The following is a 19,550-nucleotide window of genomic DNA, read 5'->3' as shown; positions in this document are numbered from 1 at the left end:
GGGAAAACACCTTGTCTGAGCCTAGAGTAGGTGATTACTGTTACTTTTCTTTATTCACTTTGTTTCAACTGAAAATTGAGTTCGTTACTCAGAGAGTTTTATGCAACTACTGAACCTTAACAGATTCAACAATATACTACTTTTCTTTTGATGATTTCCAAATATTTCATAGACATCTAAGCAGTTCATGGTATAAGAGTGGAAATTGTTTTCAAATTGAAGAAACATGATCCAAGGGATCATGGCTTGTGTGAGATCAGTGACACATCCACATAACTGGACCAGAGTGTGGACTGCTCATTTTGTCCATTGAATCGCCTTCCTCAGCCTTTTCGTTTGAAGAAGTTTATTTAAACAAGAAGATGCTTGATTTGTTGAAAATGAGCCTGGGATTCAATTATCTTCATGTTATTCATCCCTACTTAAAACCCCTATCACTCCATGTGTAACAACAGCCTCATACAAAAAATTACAAAAGTGTCCTTGGTTTCATAATGATAAAGACATCAGAATTTTCCATTTGTACACAGTGTGCAAGGATATTTGTCGTTGAGAGTAAATATCTTACTGGAATATGAGAATAAAAGTTCAATGAGCATAAAATAACATAGAAGTTGAGTGCACATGCTGCTAATGGAAAAGGAAGTATTTTCCTAGACCTGGGTTTTTTCCCTCTCCATTTGATATTGATCAAAATATACCATTAACAGTTGTTTTTAATGCAACATGCTTATATTGAGACACCAATTACTTTAAATATAATAAAGGAATGGGGAGAGGCAAACTAAAAGAATGGAGAAAACTACACTGTGGTAGCCAGAATGTGGTACAATTCAATTGTAGTTTTCTAAATGAGGATGTATTCTTGTCTATGAAAATAAGTGTTCTATAGTAAAGCAAGTTCTCTCCTCAGTACTCCTCAGTACACCTGCTCTCTGGGCTGCTGGAACCCATCAACTGTATCTTTTTTCTCCATTACTGACTGGGCCTGTGTGTCTTTTTTGGACACATTTATTGGATGCCCATCAAATCAGAGTCTTATTTGCCTGGTTGACAATCTCTGTCATGTTTGTTAGTTATCCTAAGTTGTGTGTGGTCTCAATCTTAAAATGCATTAAAAACTGTCCTGCCCCATGAGATTCAAGTCAATCTGATCTTTGTTCTCAGTCTTAACTCCTTCCTCCATCTTAACTCCTCTTTAGGCACCTGTTTACAAATAGGTGCTGGGTGGCCTCTGAACCAGGCACAGCTGTGTCAGAATCAGCACCCTTCCTCAACTTTGACTTCTCTCCCTCCAAAAGAGAGTATCTCTCAACTTCCATTTTAACTGAAGGAAAAAGAAAAAAAGAAAAAAAAAGAAAAACCTTCATTCTATCATGGTTTTCAAGCAAGTGTTGATCAAGCATTCCAGTCTATCCAAGTTTTATATATTTGATTTCGTCTCATTTCAGATAAGAAATGTGTAAAGCACTGAGCTGTTTAAAAAGGAAAAACAGGGGCATGTGGGGGGCTCAGTCGTTAAGCATCCAACTTTGATTCAGGTCCCGATCTCACGGCTCATGTTTGTGAGATGCGGTTTGAGACTCGCATCCAGTCTCTGTGCTGACAGCTCAGAGCCTGGAGCCTGCTTAGATTCTGTGTCTCCCTCTCTCTGTGCCAGTACCCTGCTCATGCTCTGTCTCTGTCTCTTTCACAAAAATAAATAAATAAACGTTCAAAAAAACAAAAAAACCTCTATGTGCCAATATATTCACGTACTGATTCTAATGATCATTAACCGAATACACGTAAGGGTATATTTAAAGACCACCAGCCCAGATAGCACTTTGATGGCCTTTGGACATATATGATATGTATGCCATGATATGTGTATATTATGTATGTATAAGATAATCACAATAAGAATAATAAATTCATGCTCACACATGTTATTTTTCAAGCCAAAAGAACCCTGGAGTGCCTTAAATCCAGAATTGTTTCTTACCCTAGCCATGGGCCCGCTGATTGTTGCCCTGCCAAATGCTGTCTCCTTTGATATGTATTTGGATAGGATTCAAAATAGAAACAAGGATTCCTGTGTGTCTGTGTTTTTTCCACTCTTTACTTGAGCTGCTCTGATGGGTTTCTTTTTTAAAAAGATATGATTGATCTTAACTGAGTGATAGTTGTGGGCTAGCAGTCATCTATCACATCGAGGCTAGCAATGGTTACTGTGATGTCACTAAAATTGCTGAGAAGCCTGGCTATTTCATAAACATTCACTCTATCCCTTGGATGACCTGTGCAGAAGAAAGTGTCAGCAATTCTTATTCATCTAAAAATTTCTGCTTCATACGAACCAAGGGCACTGGTTCCTTTACTGGTAGAAATGCTTAAGTACTTGGCTTGAATATCAGAAAATAACTTGGAAGCATATTTATGTCTTCCATTTTAAGTCATCTACAGCCGTCTGTATTGCATCATGCAAATCAAGTTTTCTCACTTTACTGTTTATCCATTTCCCCCAAATACCTAGACACCAGACTATGATTTATCAAAACAAAACACAACAAAACTCAACTGAGTGAATTTGAAGATCTAATTGGCTTTATGAAGCAATTCCTGAATCAGGCAGCGTCCCATCTAGCAAGTAGCGATGGTCCTAAAAGTTGCACAAAATGGAAGGTTTTTATGGGAAGGAGGGTGGGGCAAGAAGTTACTAGCAAAAGAACAGAAGGGATTATTTTCAGGCCAAGATGTCTTTTTTGCGGGGTGGGGGGGGGGGAAGTTGGGTGTCTTTAGCAGTATTTTTTATCATGGAGATAACCTCTCTAGTGCAAGAAATTTCAGATTCCCAGATTCAACCCAGGTAGGTTGAAACTATGAAGTCTGGGTTTGCCATCCTGGGGGCCAAATGTCTCTATGTAGGGCTTTTCCCCCCCGCCCCTTTTCTTTTTAACAGATTAAAATGAGAAAAGTAAGGTATTGGATTTACATCTTGAGAATGATCAATTGTTACTCTCGCTTTATAGATTTTCATTGCAGATGTGTTGCTTTGCTGAATGCGGTGAATTCAGGGTATTTATCTCTAATTCCTTGTTTTAAGCATAACCATGAAAGAGGATGAACGTGCAGAGCCACTTTAGAATGAAAACAGTGCAGGTGCCCAACTAACAGAATCCGCACTCAGCATCACTCAACGCACCCTTTGGCTGAGTTTCACACTTCTCTTATGTTTAAAGTGCTGCTTTCTTTCATGTCTCCAACAGTGCTGCTCAAAGATCCCTTTGTAAAACCAATTCTCACCATTTCATTTCAGTTCTTGCAGAAGCTGAATACCTCCTCTTGGGAAAGCCCGGCCATGTAGCACTAAGCAACAATACAGTATCGGTGGGTTTCCAGTATGTCAGTGGGGCTAATGGGACGCTGAGGAATGTATCTATCCTGTTGTTGGAGGCCAACACCAATCAGACTGTTACCACCAAATACCTCCTGACCAACCAGTCCCGGGGAACACTGGAGTTCGAATGCTTCTACTTCAAGGAGGCGGGGGACTACTGGTTCACCATGACTCCAGAAGCGGCAGACAACAGCACTCCAGTCCACCTGTGGGAGCAAAGTGCCTTTCTCAAGGTGGAATGGCCTGTCTTTCATGTTGACCTGAATAGGACATCCAGGGCAGCAGAAGGCACCTTCCAGGTGGGCCTTTTTACCAGTCAACCACTGTGCTCATTCCCTGCGGACCAACCTGACATCTTGGTGGATGTCATCTTTACCAACAGTCTTCCCGAGGCAAGAACGAGTCCAGGACAGCCGCTGGAGATAAGAACCAGCAAGAGGACACAACTCTCTCAAGGTCAGTGGGTTGAGTTTGGCTGTGCACCCGTGGGGCCGGAAGCCTACGTCACTGTGGTGCTGAAGCTGCTCGGCCAAGACTCGGTCATTACCTCCACGGGACCCATTGACCTGGCCCAGAAATTTGGATACAAACTGGTGACGGTGCCGGAACTCACGTGTGAGTCGGCAGTGGAGGTGATGGTGCTGCCTCCCCCGTGCGTCTTCGTCCAGGGAGTGATCGGGGTCTTCAAGGAGGCCCCCAGACGCCCTGGGGAAGGGACCATTCGGCTGGCTGAAAACAGTCTGACCTTGGGAGAGAGGAGAACAGTATTCAACTGCACTTTGTTTGACATGGGGAGGAATAAATACTGCTTTGACTTTGGCGTTTCAAGCAGAAGCCGTTTTTCCACAAAGGAGAGGGAGTGCATGCTAATCCAGAGAAACATAGGTTCGTATTGAGATTTTGTTTTTAAGTTTATTTATTTATTTTGAGAGAGAGCACGCGCGCGCAAAGTGCAGAGGGGCAGGGGGGGAGAGAGAGAGAGAGAGAGAGAGAGAGAGAGAGTTCCAAGCAGGCTCTGCACTGTCAGCACGGAGCCTGATGTGGGGCTTGAACTCACAACCACAAGATCATGACCTGAGCTGAAGTCTGTTGCTTAACTGAAAGGGCCGCCTAGGCCCCCGGGTTGGTATTGAGATTTCAAAAAATTTTTAACCAAACTGGTGCATTCATGCAGTGAAAATTATTATTTTGAATTTAGGTGAGCTGTACCATTGTTGTTATGGTTCCCTTCTCATAATGTCGCAAATGGCATTGTCCATCCTTATCTGAAAAACTAGGAGTAATGATAAGCAGACCCAGCTCCCTGCTTACCTCTCTAGGTCTCAGTTTCCCCATTAGTAAAACAGGGATAATAATGGTTTCTGCCTCAGAGTTGTGAGAATTCAGTGAAATACATGTGCACGGTTGTCTGCATTATGCCTGGCATATAGGGACCAGGTGCTTCCAATAAACCTTAGCTGCTGTGCATTATAGTTAAAAAAGTTCTATTATTACATCATATGGCAAATCCGTGGCAGGTAAGAGCAGAATTCAAAGCTAAATCTCAAATTGTATGTAGTTAACTTCTGGCTTCCTCTAGCGGATCATGTCTCTTTCCTGTTACATCTTTCATTTACAGGAATGAGTTTCTTTAGAAGTGAGATTTCAAAGCGAGATTTCCCAGAAGTTCAGATTCTCAATTCTTTGCATAATGCCCTACCTAATCACAAAGAAGTGGGGTTATTACCATTCCATCCATGCCCCATGCTCCTCTTTGCATTTCTTTTCCTTTTCCTGGGTGCAGGCCTGGTCTTGGCGAGAGAATCATGGGGCAGGGATTGTCCCGTTTGCTTACGTCTTCATCCCCGCTGAGCTCCATGCACCCTGAGGGCCCAAGCGTCTGTCTTTGGAACCCCAAGTGTTTCTTGCTCCAAATTCACCCACTTTCTCTCCTTGGAAGCTCATTGCCTTTGACTTTCTCTGCACCCTGTGGTCACTTCTCTGCTTGCACTTACCTCTCTGTCCAGCCTAGATTCTATGGCCCGTTTCATCTCTCTCCCACCAATACCCTAAACTCCTGTGCCGTGTTATCCTTCTGATGCACGAATCCAGCTGCCTGCCCACTGCATGGAGGCTGGATGAGGTCACACCCGGGAGACAGGGGCACTGGGAGTGGGTTGCACCTCCCTCCTCAGCCGGGCCCACCATGCTACCCTGGCCAGCGCTGCTCCCGTTCTCTAGAACACCGCCCCCTCAGACCTCAACCCCTGCCCCATGGCTGACTCTCAGAGCTGAGTTTGTCTCCTGCCATACAGGGCAGCTGGCAGCCATCTGGTACGAGCCACCTCACCCTCCCACTAAAATATCTGTGCGCCTGCAGCCATCGGTCCTCCTTTGTCACCACCATGGAAGAAGTGTCACTCCTCCAGTGCGAGGTCAACCTTGCCCTCTGCTGTGGACCCCAGTGTCTTTGCTCATATCAGGAATCCTCTGTTAATCCTGATCCCCTCTCCCTCTTCTGTCTCTAACTGTCCCTTGATGGGCTTCTCCCCAACAGCTCTGAAATATGCTTAATTCTCTTATCTAAAAATACAGCCAACACCACCCCTCATCCCCTGGTTCTCCCCCACATAATACCGTCTTTCTCTCTCCTTCCTTTTATAGCCCAGGTTCTTGAAAAAGTCACCTATACACTGCGGTGTATTTCCTCACCTCACGTGCACTTTTCAGCCCACATCTAAGCCACACTCCTCCCCTGAAAGTGCTCTCACGAAAGCAGCCAGTGGATGACTTCCAAGGTCCCAAAACCCAGGGGCGCTTTGCAGCCTGTGTCTTCATTGGCCTTGATTCCGTGACCTCACACTCGCCTCGCTTACCTCCCACCTGCCTGGCTGTTCCTTCATGGTCTCCTTTGCCTGCCAGTTCTGCCACCTGGTCTCATCCATTAACTATTGGACTTCCTCGCCTTTTTTTTTTTTTTTTTTAATGTTTATTTTTGAGAGACAGAGCGTGAGTGGGGGAGAGGCAGAGAGAGACACACACAGAATCCGAAGGAGGCTCCACTCTGAGCTGTCAGGAGAGAACCCGATGGGGGGCTCGAACTCACAAACCATGAGATCATGACCCGAGCCAAAGTCGGACACTGAACCGACTGAGCCACCCAGGCGCCCCTGGACTTCTGCGCCTTATACTATTTACACACCCACTGGGTGATTACCATCCTGATGCCAGTGACTCCAGACTGGCATCCCTGCCCTGCATCTAAAGTGCTGCTGCACAGCTGTCACCCCTCACGGGTCTCCCATCTCTCTCAAAAGCCACATACCTAGAATTCGACTCATCATCTTACCCCCTAAACCTGCTCCTCGGTAAGGCCTCCGCCACCCCTTTCATTGTTCAGACCGGAAGCCCAGGAGTCTTCCGCTTCTCCTTCACCTCCTATAAGTAATAAATCACTAAGTCCTATGAGTTTTGTCTCCTCGGTGTCTGAATCTCTCCACTCTCCCCAATTCTGCGGATACCACTTGGTTTAAACCTCTGTCATCCCTTAGCTAACCTATTGCAACAGATTCCTAATCGATTCCAGCTCCCTCCGCTGTCTACTTCGTTCTCTCACTGCAGCCAGAGAGATTATGTAAAACTCAGGTCTGCTGAGGTTGTTCCCCCGCTTAAAATCAAACTGTCAGTCACCTCACTGGATATGAGGATGAGAATCCACAGGGCCCTCTGTGGCCGGGCTGCCCAACCCACAGTCACCATCCCTGGGCGGGAGCCTCCTCCCACTTTCACCTGGTTGACGTTAACCTGTCTCCCAAGTCCTCACTTGGGTCACTCTTCCTTGACCCCAAACTTGCTAAATTCCCTTGCCGTAAGCTGGCATGGCATCCTTCATTCCTCTTTCATGGCATTGATCATTTCTGTCGTGGTTTGTTCAGTGTCTTTCTCCCCCTGCCCTCAGCCTTATGCCCACCCTCACTCTCATGGGGGAAGCTCATTTGGTGGGAAAAGCCAACTTGCGCTGCCATGAAGCTATTTATGATATTTATTTGGCCCACTTAGTAGGCCTGGCACTTTAATAGCTGTTCAACACATGTTTTATTCAAGTGAAAATTGAATGCAAATGTGGCCGGTCCAGATATTAGCATAGAAAAATTATATTAAGCTAATTTAATCATTCAAGCTACACTTGCCTTTTCAAAAGAAGTTAAGAGGAAAAAAAAGTCTAATTGAATTTAGCGGAAACAAACCAAGGGATATAAAGACATTTGAGCCATTTGATTAAAAACACTGGGAGCAGGAGGTCTACCTTGTGGTTCTCCCAGCTGTTGGGGTTCCCGCTGATTCTTCTGCTCGTTTAAAGACTGGGTTTTCCCCACAGCAGCAGGGAGAAGACACTGGAGAGGGGCAGAAGGAAGGAGACTCCGGCTAATCACTGACATTTATGCTAGTAATGGGGACCTCAGTGCCTTCCCTGGTTTTAGTATAAAAAATGTATGACTGAATCGAGTTCTCTTCTTTTCATTTTCCACTTAAATTGGCAGCTGACTTTTTTTTTTTTTTTGCTAAATGGTATCATTTAGGGACCCCATTGAACCCGCCATGACTTGTGTGAACTGCTGCCTCCACTGAATTTCTTACTAGTTCCTTTGAACAATGGAGTAATGTGTTTGACATGTCTGTCTCTTTTTCCAAATATATCTTCAGACCTGAAGATAGTAAGTAAATAACAGTTTACAGGAAATGCAAAATAGATGTGCTGCATTTAACCAAAAATTATTCATGGTCTTCATTAATCCTACTTGGTGTGAATGTTCATATTTTTCTCTGCAGAAATGTTAATGTGTTTGGCTATGGGATGCTGCCTGAGATCCTGGTCGGGGAGTGTTAGTAATCTTGGCATAGCACTGTAATAACTTACAAAAATAAGTTGAGAAATCCTAAATGCTGAGCACATCTGCCCAACATCCCGTTTCAGACAGGAGTATATAAATTTAGGGTAAAAGTTGATAATGAATATGATAGAGGATATGAAGTCATAGTCACATAACTTTTAGGTTTTTCTTTTTTTGGTAAATAAAAAGTGTATATATTTATAGTTTCCTTGATAATTTAACTTTTAGGCCATCTTCTTGTTTCTGTGATTAAATGGTATGGTTTTTCTTTCATAATGACTGAACAAGAGCTTTTTACCAAGGACAGAACTATCAACCCTGTCAGTTCCTTCCTGTTTGCACGTTGTGCATTATCTTTAATTCTCCGCCAGAATCTTTTTTAAGCTACTTGTCCACTTTGGGAGTTAGTTTACCGAAAGCTAGAAAATACAGTTGTAAAAATTCAGGTAAGTAGACCTCTAGATGCTGCACTACTCCATATTCTTTGAAAGTGAATGAATATGTAAATCCTTCCAAGAATAAGCTCTTCTTTTGGGATTCCTTAGGAATATCCTGTAGGATATCTGACATCCTGTGTGCGATCATCTGACATAATAAAGCTAATGTTTATATAGTGATTACTTTGTAACCAGGCACTGTTCTGAGTGATTTATAAATATTAACCTGTTTAATCTTCATAACAACCCTATTAGTTAGGCTTATAGTTTTGTCAATTTTATAGGTGAAGAAATAGAAGCACAAAATAAGTAACTTGCCTGAGCTCAATTGGTGGTTAAGTGTCTTAACCACTACTGATGGTTGACTGGCTTTTACCATTATTCTTCACTGCCTCCCATATAATCAACTGTCAATTCATGTATTAAATAATGTAAAATGTTTAAATTGAAAAAAGTTATACTATTTTCTCATCTCACTGGTTTGTCTTGTGCTGTCCACCCCTCTTGAAACACACATAACCCACTTTGGAACCCACAAGCATGATTTGGCCAATATAAATGAGCCTTGTTCTGTGCACAGAAAGTCTGTACTGCTTATCCAGGTGCCTTTGCTCCATCTGTTGCTTTTAGTTACTCTTGTCTAGAGAACTTTCTTTTCTTTTCTTTTCTTTCTTTCTTTCTTTCAGCTAATGTCTTTTTTTTTAATGTTTATTTTTTAAATTTATTAAAGAGAGAGATAGAGCACAAGTGGGAGAGGGGCAGAGAAAGAGGGAGAAAGAAAATCCCAAGAAGGCTTTGCACTGTCATCGCAGAGCCTGATGTGAGCCCATTGTGGGGCTTGAGCCCACAAACTGTGAGATCATGACCTGAGCTGAAACCAAGAGTCAGACGCTCAACTGACTGAGCCACCCAGGCGCCCCTAAAGAACTTTTTTTATAAGCGTGTTTTGTTTAGTTGCTTTAGTTTCTTGAGCAAAATGTCTTCCAGTTGTGACTATTTCATGGGCTGTATTCTTTCAGATAGTCTTGAGGGGTGGAAACAAATTTCCCTTTTCCTATTCCAGACAAATTTTGTTCATTCAGAATTAATATCCTCTATAGTAGCCTGAAAGGTATTTATGCTGGCCAAACAGGTTTGTTATGTAGTGTGAGTGCATGTATGGACATCTAACCAGGACAAAGCAAAACAGCTTTCATTCATGAAAAGTATTTGAAATCTTGATCATCTTGCTCTTTATTTCTAAAACACGAACTACATTTATCTAATGACTTTTCATTTAGCCTAGTATTTCCCTCAAAGTTATTGGTAGAAATCTTCAGGGAACAGACAGAATTACTTAAAGCATTAAAAATTTTTGCCTGACTAAATTTGTTAATTGCTCTGATTGATTTCCTATGTTCCTGTTTGATTAATGTGGCTTAAAATTAAAGGAGATAAGATGTAGCCTAAATGTTTACTTTTTGTTGATTGTCCTACAAACCATGATTTTACTTCCAAGGGAAAAAGACACAACATTTCAAAATGAAAATTGTTTTTATATAATTTATTGTCAAATTGGTTTCCATACAACACCCAGTGCTCATCCCAACGAGTGCCTTCCTCAATGCTCATCACCCACTTTCCCCTCTCCCCCACCCCATCATCCCTCAGTTCTCAGTATCCAAGAGTCTCTTGTGGTTTGCCTCCCTCCCTGTCTTGTGATTTGCCTTTTTTTTTTCCCTCTTCCCCTCCCCCATGGTCTTCCGTTAAGTTTCTCAAGATCCACAGATGAGTGAAGTGAAAACATATGGTATTTGTCTTTCTCTGTCTGGCTTATTTCACTTAACATAATACCCTCCAGTTCCATCCATGTTGCTGCAAATGGCCAGATTTCATTCTTTCTCATTGCCAAGTAGTATTCCATTGTATATATAAACCACATGTTCTTTATCCATTTGTCAATTGATGGACAGACATTTAGGCTCTTTCCATAATTTGGCTATTGTTGAAAGTGCTTCTATAAACATGAAATTTTTGACAATAATATTCATGCTTTTATTAAAACTTTGATTTTTTTTTTCCTGGCCACTACTAGTGGAATTTTTGTTTTTAGTTTGACAAATAACTTTATATATTAAATAAATTATATTCATGTAAAGTAAATGAGAGTTTACAAAAAGATTATTAGCATTTGTAATTCTACCTTTTGTGGTCTTAAATATGAGCATAAGAGAAGGATAAACTATGCACTGACTTAATTTTCAGTTTAGATTTCTCAGTAGTGGAATTCCCAGTTGATTTTTCAAAAATAAATCACCATACTTTAATTCAAAGAGATTTTATTATGAGAGTCCCAAAGCTTTGCAGGCACGAGGGGCTTAGTGTCTGAATAGCTCTGTAGCTTAAGGACAAAGCTGGCTTATTGTTCTTCCATTTGAGGAGCTGCAGTGTAATCTGGAGACACAGAACCAATATTGTGTTCAGTTGGACCTCTGGATGGAACATAATTACCACACCTCAGTTGATGTTGGTCCAGGGTTGTGGTTTGTAATGCTCCCACTCTTGTGAAAATCCCAGAGACTTTTAATTGCTTTAAAGATCTCATACTCCATGACTCATTTCAAAGATTGCACCACTTGGATTACCTGAGAATGTATCTGCCCTATGTGTTCTTATGTTTTCCTAGTGCTTTATATACCTGTGAATGTATTGAACTTTTGTCCATAAATGATGAAGAAAGACTTTTATGCAGAGGGTGTTTTGGTGCCCAGGGTTGGTATGACCTGGGTCTTGAGGTTGGATGGGTACTGATAGAGAAGGGTCTTAGAACAATTTTTTGTGGGAGACTACTTAATTATTCTATCTGGCAGTGATTACATAGATGCTTGGAAGAGATGCTTGCATGTGTCAGTCATTAAACTGTTCTGGGAATATTTGGTATGAATTTGAAGCTCTGGTGGTAGGTGCACCCCCATTTAAGATTGTTAAGACTCCTTTCTAGATTAACCCTTTTATCATTATGTAATAATGTCCCTCTTATTCCTGGTAGTATCCCTTGTTCTGCAGTCTACCTTGTCTGATGCTAATATCGTTACTCCAGTTTTCGGTTAATGAATGTTCATGGGTTTAACTTCTCCCAACTGTTAATATTTAACCTATTTATGTATTTAATATTTAAAGTAAGTTTTTTAGTGAAAAAATTTTTAACTGAGTATAGTTGACACACAATGTTACCTAGTTTCAGGTGTACAACATAGTGATTCAACTTCTCTATATGTTATGCTTAGCTCAACACAAGTGTGACTACCATTTGTCACAATATGATGCTATTACAATGTCTTTGACTATTTTCTCTGTGTTGTGCCTTTTATTCCTATGACTTACTCATTTCTTCACTGGAAGCCTGTATTTCTCTCTTCCCTTCATCCATTTTTCCCATCTCATCACCCCCTTCCTTCTGGCAACCATCAGGTTGTTTCTGTATTTATACATCTAGTTCTGCTTTTTGTTTGTTTATTCATTTGTTTTTTAGATTCCACATATGAGTGAAATCATATAGTGTTTATTTTTCCCAGTCTGACTTATTTCACTTAGCATAATTCCCTATGGGTCCATCCTTTTTTGCCCTATAGATCTCATCCTTTTTTGTGGATGAGTATTATTCCAGTGTGTGTGCGTGCGTGTGTGTGTGTGTGTGTGTGTACCTACCTTACATCTTTTTTATCCATTCATCTATCAATGGACACTTTGGTTACTTCCATATCTTGGGTATTGTAAATAATGCTGCAGTAAACATTGGAATGCATATATCTTTTTGAATTAGTGTTTTAAGTGAGTTTCTTTTAAGTAACATATAGTTAGGTCATGCTTTTTTACCCAATCTCACAATCTCTATCTTTTAAGAGGTGTGTTTAGATTATTTATATTTAGTGTAACCATTATTTGGTTAGATTAAGATCTGTCATCTTGGTAGTTTTCTGTTTCTTCTGTTCTTTGTTTCTTTTTCCTCATTTCTGCCTTCTTTTGTGTTAATTGAATATTTTTTATGAGTTAGTTTAACCACACTATTGGTTTATTGTTTATACCTTAAAATGTTTTTTGTGGTTGTCCTGGAGTTTACAATATATATCTTTAATTATTCTTCATCTACCTTTGAGTAATAATGTTTTGCTTCACATGTAGCATAAGGACCTTATTAATAGTACACTCCCAATTCATTACTCCCATTCTTTGTGTGATTATTGTCATACATTTTACTTTATATATGCTCTGAATACATAGCACTATTATTCTTTAGCAGTTATAGTTTAGAGCATTTAAAAATAAGAAAAAATGAGTTTTATTTTTACCTTTATAAATGCCATTTCCAGCACTTTTCAGTTCTTTGTACAGACACAATTTTTTTTCTGGTATCATATTCCTTCTGCCTGAAGGATTTTCTATTAACATTTCTTGTAGTGAGGGTTTGCTGGTAATTAATTTTATTGATTTTTGTTTGTCTAAATCTTTATTTCTCCTTAATTTTGGGAAGAATTTTGGATTGGTCTTTTTTTTTCTTTCATTTCTTTAGAGATACTACTCCACTATCTTTGGATTACACGACAAGAAGTCTGCTTAATTTCTCATCTTTATTCTTCCATATACAATGTGTTTGCTCCTTCCACCTTCCCTCCTCCTCCCACAGCCTTAAAAGTTTTTTTTTTTGTTTGTTTGTTTGTTTGTTTTTATCAGTTTAAATATAGTGTGTCTAACTTCTTTTTGTTTATTTGCTTTTTTGTATTTATTCTGCCTGATGTTTTCTGAGCATCTTGGATAGAGCTTAGTATATTTCATTAATTTTGGAAAATTCTTGGTCATTTTTTGATTTCTTTTGGGATTCTAATAACATGAGCAAGAGATTATTTGATATTGTCCCCCAGATCTTGGATATTCCATTCTGTTTTATTCACTCTCTCTTTTTATTTTTTATTTTTTTAATTTAATTTTTTTTATTTTTTAAAAATGTTTTATTTTCAATAGAGACAGAGACAGAGCGCAAGCAGGGGAGGGCAGAGACAGAGGGAGACACAGAATCTGAAGCAGGCTGAGCATGTCTGCACACAGCCTGACATGGGGCTCAAACCCACGAACCATGAGATCATGACCTGAGCCAAGGTCAGACACTCAAGCAACTGAGCCACCCGGGCACCCCCACTCTCTCTTTTTAATCTTTGTGTCTCAGTTTGAGTGATTTCTATTGACCTATATTAAATTTACTGTTTCTTTCCTCAGTAAGTCTACTTATGAGCATTCTAGAAGGCATTCTTCATCTTTGTTCTGTGTTTTTCATTTCTAGCATTCCATTCACCTCTTCTTAGTTTATAACTCTCTAATGAAAATTTTTATCTATTCATCTTGTTTACCTTTCCACTAAAGTCTTTCATGTTAATCATAGTATTTTAACTTCTCTCTCTGATAGTTCTAATACCTGGATCACATTTGGGTCTGGTTCTCTTGATTACTTTATTTATTGGTAGTTTTTTTCTTGCTGCTTGTGTGTCTCATAATTTTTGGTTGAAAGTTGCACATCTTATTTAGAACTGTAGACAACAATAAATAGTACTTATGTGGGGAAATGGGTATACCCTATTTTTGCTAGGCCATTAGTGTGGGGATTGGGTCAGTGCACTAAGGAATTAAGCTGTGTTTGGGTTTGTGCTGTTGCTATGGCCATCCTCAGTACATGATAGAGTTCAGAATTTTCTAATGTTACTTTGCAGTTAGGGTAGGAGTTGGCTTGCCAGGCTTCTCCACCCTCAGCTTTAGGCTTGAGCCTGCACACAAGAGAGGTTGTCATCTGTCGCTCTTGCCCCTGCTCTAGCAGTGGGTTGTTATTAGTGATACTTGGAAATTGCTAGCATGGTGCAGGGTAGGGTTTGGGTGATGGGAGCTGGAGAGCTTTTTCTTGTTCCATTTCATCCTTAGTCTTAGATAAATGCTGTGCCCCCGAGTCTCAGGGATGGGGCCTTCTTGATCTTGCCTCTCTTCAGTGGTGGAAGCTCTCTAATAGTCTGGACTCAGTATATTTTCTGCTCCTCTTCAGGGGTGAAGGATTTCCTTCTTTTTGCATTCCTTAGCAGTATTGTGTCTCAACTGGTGCCCTTAAGGTGACAGGGCTGCTGCTTTCCCCCCAGTGGTTGAGGCTTTTGTTGGTAGAGCAGATGGGGAGGAGAATCCACATGAGTTTGTCTTTCCCACAGTGCCACTCCTTCTATCCTCAGGCCTGAACTAAAAGGAAGGCCCTCTCTGGCCTTGCACTTACCCTCAGTCCTTCTTGTGAGCATTTGATGAGATCCATGAAGAACCTGCAAGTGGGTACAAATTCCCATAGGATATGGACTCCCAGGGAGTACAGGATATGGCTCCCAGGGATTCTATATTCTCATGCTAGCCCACACTAGGCTTCTAGCAGTTCATATCTTTTCAGATGACTTCTTTCCACTAGCTTTTATGAGGCCTGGTATCTATCTCAGGAAGCAAGGTTTGCATCCTGTCTTGCCTTAGAGGAGGCTGTGTTTCCTTCAGGCCATTTGGTTGTCCTGTGACCTTTGCTCTCTGATGAGTTCCAAAATGGTTAATATTTTGTAAATTATACAGCTTTCCTTTGTTTTAAGGGTGGTTACACACTCTTTCCAGCTTTCCGCATCTTTGGGAATATTTTTATTTACTGACTTTTCAAGGCCTGAGATTGGAGTTTGCTGCTTCATTTGGGTACAGTTAAATTCTGATTCTCAAATGAACTAGCATTAAAAGCATGGCTAATGTCCTTGCAGAAACTTGGGGACTGTGGCAGCCGTGGAGCCAGTGTAGTGCCACGTGTGGGGATGGTGTCAGAGAGCGACGCCGCGTGTGCCTGACTTCCTTCCCCTCCAGACCTGGCTGCCCTGGAATGTCCTCGGAGACCTCCCTGTGTTCCCTGGAGGAGTGTGCTGGTAGGTATTCTTCTTTCTTCGGGAATCTCTCCACAGAGGGACTGTTGAACCTAGACCTGCCTGAAAATCACCAACCTGAGTTCAGAGGTGGACTCATTGACACTCTGTTATTGCTGCTGGCTTTACTAAGGCTATACACAGTAGTTTTTCTATGACTGGGAGTAGCTGGCCAGTGAGATGGCGGGGGATTTCACACTATGGAAGACAGGGAAATGACAAGGAAATCATTTTTAAAAATACAAAAATAGGAGGGATGATCTTTTCTTCCTGAGATATTTTTGGTTGTGCTTTTGTTTTCTTATTTATCCTTTACTTCTTCCTGCTAGAATTGTGGAAGAACATGTAAAAAATGCTTTTTCTCATCATCTCAGAGAAGCTCGAGGGGACCATATAGATGGCTATTTGTCAAAATGGGTCAAGTCACCCTGTCTTATCCCTGAATGGCCTTACATTTCCTCTTTATTACCCCTATTCAGGAGGAGAAGGTGGGGAGATTCCTTCTTGTCATCATCTAGAGACTGGCCTTTCTGTCATCCTCTCAGCATCTTGAAGGCACTCGTGGGTGTTCAGTGAGTTTTGATATGAATGGTTTATAGATGTGATGCTGACAAGCTCGGTTAGGTGTGCTTCAGCTTATGGAGTTGAATTCCATTCATTTGCTACAGGTTACAGTAATACTAATCCTTGTTCTTTCCACACACCATCTCACCTACTGATCTACAAACAGCCCCCCATTTAATTTGACAGCCTTTGCTTTGGTCCTGACCCTTAGATAAAGTCCTTCTGTCAAGTCCTGACTTCTTCCACTCTCCAATTCCAGGTTAGAAAACCATCCCTAGTTCTTTGTCCCTTAAGATCTGGGGGAGTTAGATTTTTTTCTGTGTTTGGATCTCAGAGCATCTTTAAGCAAAAACCACAGGCACGTGGCAACACCTTGGCCAGTGTCCCCCACATGTGATCTTACAAATTCATTTTTGCTGTCTCATTTTTCCAGCCAGACTTGTTCCCTTTATTCCAGCATCCTAAGGATGTTCTTTCTTCTGATTTTCCTCAGACTTAAGCTCTTCTGCTAGCCCTTAGCCTGTCCCTCTTCTTTCATAAGGCCTTGACCCCACTCTGAATCTGTTCTATCTCCAGTTATATTTTGTATTATTTTCTAGGCTCTATTCTCTGTCTACTCTTTCTTTATAAGTCCCCTTCACTTTCACAGCTCCTTTCTTGGGTATAAGTACCTTCAAATATATCTGTTCCTCTCAATTCTGGGATGGCATGTTGTGTTAAGATATTCTATCTAGAGTTCCATAATGAAGGAATAAATGAGTGAATGAATGGATGAACTCAATTGAATTTAAAATCAATTGTCACTGGCTTCTGTACCTTAGAAGTGACAAGATATAAATGGTTTGTTGACCATTTGCTATGTGCCAGCACTTTAAATACATTATCACACTTAATTGGGACTCTGTAGCATAGAGAGGATAACTGACCTGCCCAAGACCATAAAGCTAGAAAGCAGAGGATTAGATCTGACCCTTCTAAGCTACCTATCTTGAATACCTTGCCTTTCTGCACCGGCCAGTCTAGCTTTCTGGAAGCATCAACAACCTGGAATTAGCAATTAATTTTGAGGATATATGGAATTATTTCATGTTCTTTTGTCTTAACTCTTTAATATTGGGTGGGAACTAGAAATTTGTACTAGATTTTTGGAAAATTTGGGAACTAGAAATTATAAATTAGCAAAAAGGTCCTCAGATACATGCTTATGTGGATAAAGATGATAATTTCTTCCAAGTGTTCATCTTCGTATTCAATCTATTTCACACTCCTTGGAAATGTAAAGATCTGTTCGTAGGCTGCTTAGCATCTGGAAATCTTCACTTCAAGTAAAAGAGGGAAGTAGATGAGGCAGAGAGGGGTGAGGTCAGCAGCTCTTGGGCTTTTCTCCAGCCATGGTTTTGAAGGGAGCCAGCACAGTCAAAGATAACAGCTAAATAAAGCGACCATGATGTGCAATTGAATTGCTGCTCCCCATGGAGGTAAGCAGCCACTGTACTTGAATGAAGTGATGTCAGGAAACAAGTCTTTCATCATTCAGCCAGGTTCACTTGGTTAAGAGTTTAGTTTTATTTGGCTTTGAAGGATGTTTTTTTGTCAAGTTCTATGTTAATTTGACCATCTCGTTCAAACTTGAGAATGGGAGGATCCACTGCCATATGTCCACATTCTGTCAGGTGGGATATTGATCATTTTGCTATTACCTTTTTAATAATGAATTAATCTAACATTTATTGGATACCAGCTATGTGTAAGTTACTATGACTGGGGTTGGGAATATAGTAAAATCTTAGATTGCGAGTAACTCGTCTATGAGTGTTCCACAAGACGAGCAAACATTTCTAATAAATTTTAACTTGATAAACAAGCAGTGTCTTGCAGTACGAGTAGTACATGATGCCAAATGCCACATGATCACAATTGGGCCAATGGTTCTTGAAATTTGCTTTGATATACAAGTGCCTTGGATTACCAGCATGTTTCTGGAATGAATTATGCTCGCAAACCAAGGTTTTACTGTATGAAGATAAGGCATTGTTCCTATCTGGAAGGCACTTAGGATATAGTAGCTCAGCAGACACACAGGAATAATATACAGCACAGTGTAGAGCCTACAATGAAAAAAGTATCCACGGCTTACTATGGAAGCTTTCCGGGGTGAAAATCCATGCTGGGAATAACTCCTTTGTTGGAGGTGGTGATATCTGAGCTAAAGTTTGAGAGTTGAGTAGGTGTCACTGAGGTGAACCAAGTGAGAAAGGGAATTTAGCAAGGGGAACAATGGATGAAAACATGAAAGAAGATGGCACATTAAGAGAGCCAAAGAACTGAAAATAGTTTAATGTATCTAGAGCATAGTGTACCAGACGGAGTGGTAAAAATGAACCCAGACAGGTAGGTAGGAGCCAGATTCTAAGGGACTTTCAAGGTTTAGCCTGTATTTCAGAGGGATCTCTTAGCTATAGTATGGAGAATACATTGGAAGGAGTAGGAATGGCATCAGCAAGGCCTGTTAAGTGTTTTTCAGGTGAAAACTCAGGTGAAAAATGAAATGATGACAGTGGAGAGGCAGAGGAGGGAAGGGGTCAAAGACTCTGGATGTGGAGAGTGATGGAGAGGGAAGTATCAAGGATTAAAACCAGGATTCTAGTACTGGCAACTTCATGGACAGCAGTGCCATTTCCTCGAGATTGGATATATTGGATGAGACCCAGGTTCTGGGGGAAAGAGGATGAGTCTTGGGCATGTGAAAGTGAAGGTGTTGATGGGACATTGGTGGAGAGAGTAGAGCTAATGGAGCCAGGATAGGATCTAGATCTCCTTGCTCCAAAGTCGATGTTCTTTGCTCCAAATTAAGTGAGTACTATCATTGAAGCCAAGAAGAGAAAAAGTTTCAGGAAGTGTTGGGAAGTAGTCAATACTGCAGTCAAGGAATATCAGGACTAAATTTTTTTGAATTTAGCTACTAGATCATTAATGACCTCAGCAGAAACTATTTCACTGAAACTAATTCTGGAGGCAGGTTGCAGGACTCAGAGGTGATGATGTGGAAGGAGTAAGTCAGCAAATATAGACTCTTCTTTATTTAAGCTTTGCTGGGAGGACAAGGAATAAGGAATAAGATATGGTTGTGGCAGTAGTGAGAGGGTTCTAGAAGGGTCTTTTTAAAGTGAGAGCTTAAGCATGTTTGCACGGAGCTGCATAGGGGAGAAGCTGGAGAGAACTGGTACAGAGGGTTGATCCCCCTGGAGAAGGGTGACCGAGCACACTTGGTGGACCCACCTTTCTAGGAAGATACTTCTTCCACTCCATAGAGAAAGAAGTAAATAGAAGTGTGGCTGCTCCCAAGTCTGCG

The 19,550-nt window shown here is 41.0% G+C and overlaps 1 protein-coding gene across 2 annotated transcripts in view; it reads left to right on the top strand.

Annotated features, from left to right (window-relative positions):
• THSD1 (thrombospondin type 1 domain containing 1) overlaps nucleotides 1–19,550 on the top strand; it is a 35,849-nt gene that overhangs the window by 3,894 nt on the left and 12,405 nt on the right. The window contains exons 3-4 of one of the 2 annotated variants that reach the window (XM_027064750.2): nucleotides 3,299–4,264; nucleotides 15,479–15,637. In XM_027064750.2, coding sequence (XP_026920551.2) covers nucleotides 3,299–4,264; nucleotides 15,479–15,637 — 1,125 coding nt within the window. The remainder of the gene's footprint in view (nucleotides 1–3,298; nucleotides 4,265–15,478; nucleotides 15,638–19,550) is intronic. The other variant, XM_015069663.3, reaches the window with a different exon arrangement.

Source organism: Acinonyx jubatus, chromosome A1 (assembly GCF_027475565.1).
Source record: "Acinonyx jubatus isolate Ajub_Pintada_27869175 chromosome A1, VMU_Ajub_asm_v1.0, whole genome shotgun sequence".
Taxonomy (NCBI): Eukaryota; Metazoa; Chordata; class Mammalia; order Carnivora; family Felidae; genus Acinonyx; species Acinonyx jubatus.
The sequence above is the reverse complement of the archived record's forward strand: the minus strand, read 5'-3'. Positions and strand labels throughout refer to the sequence as shown.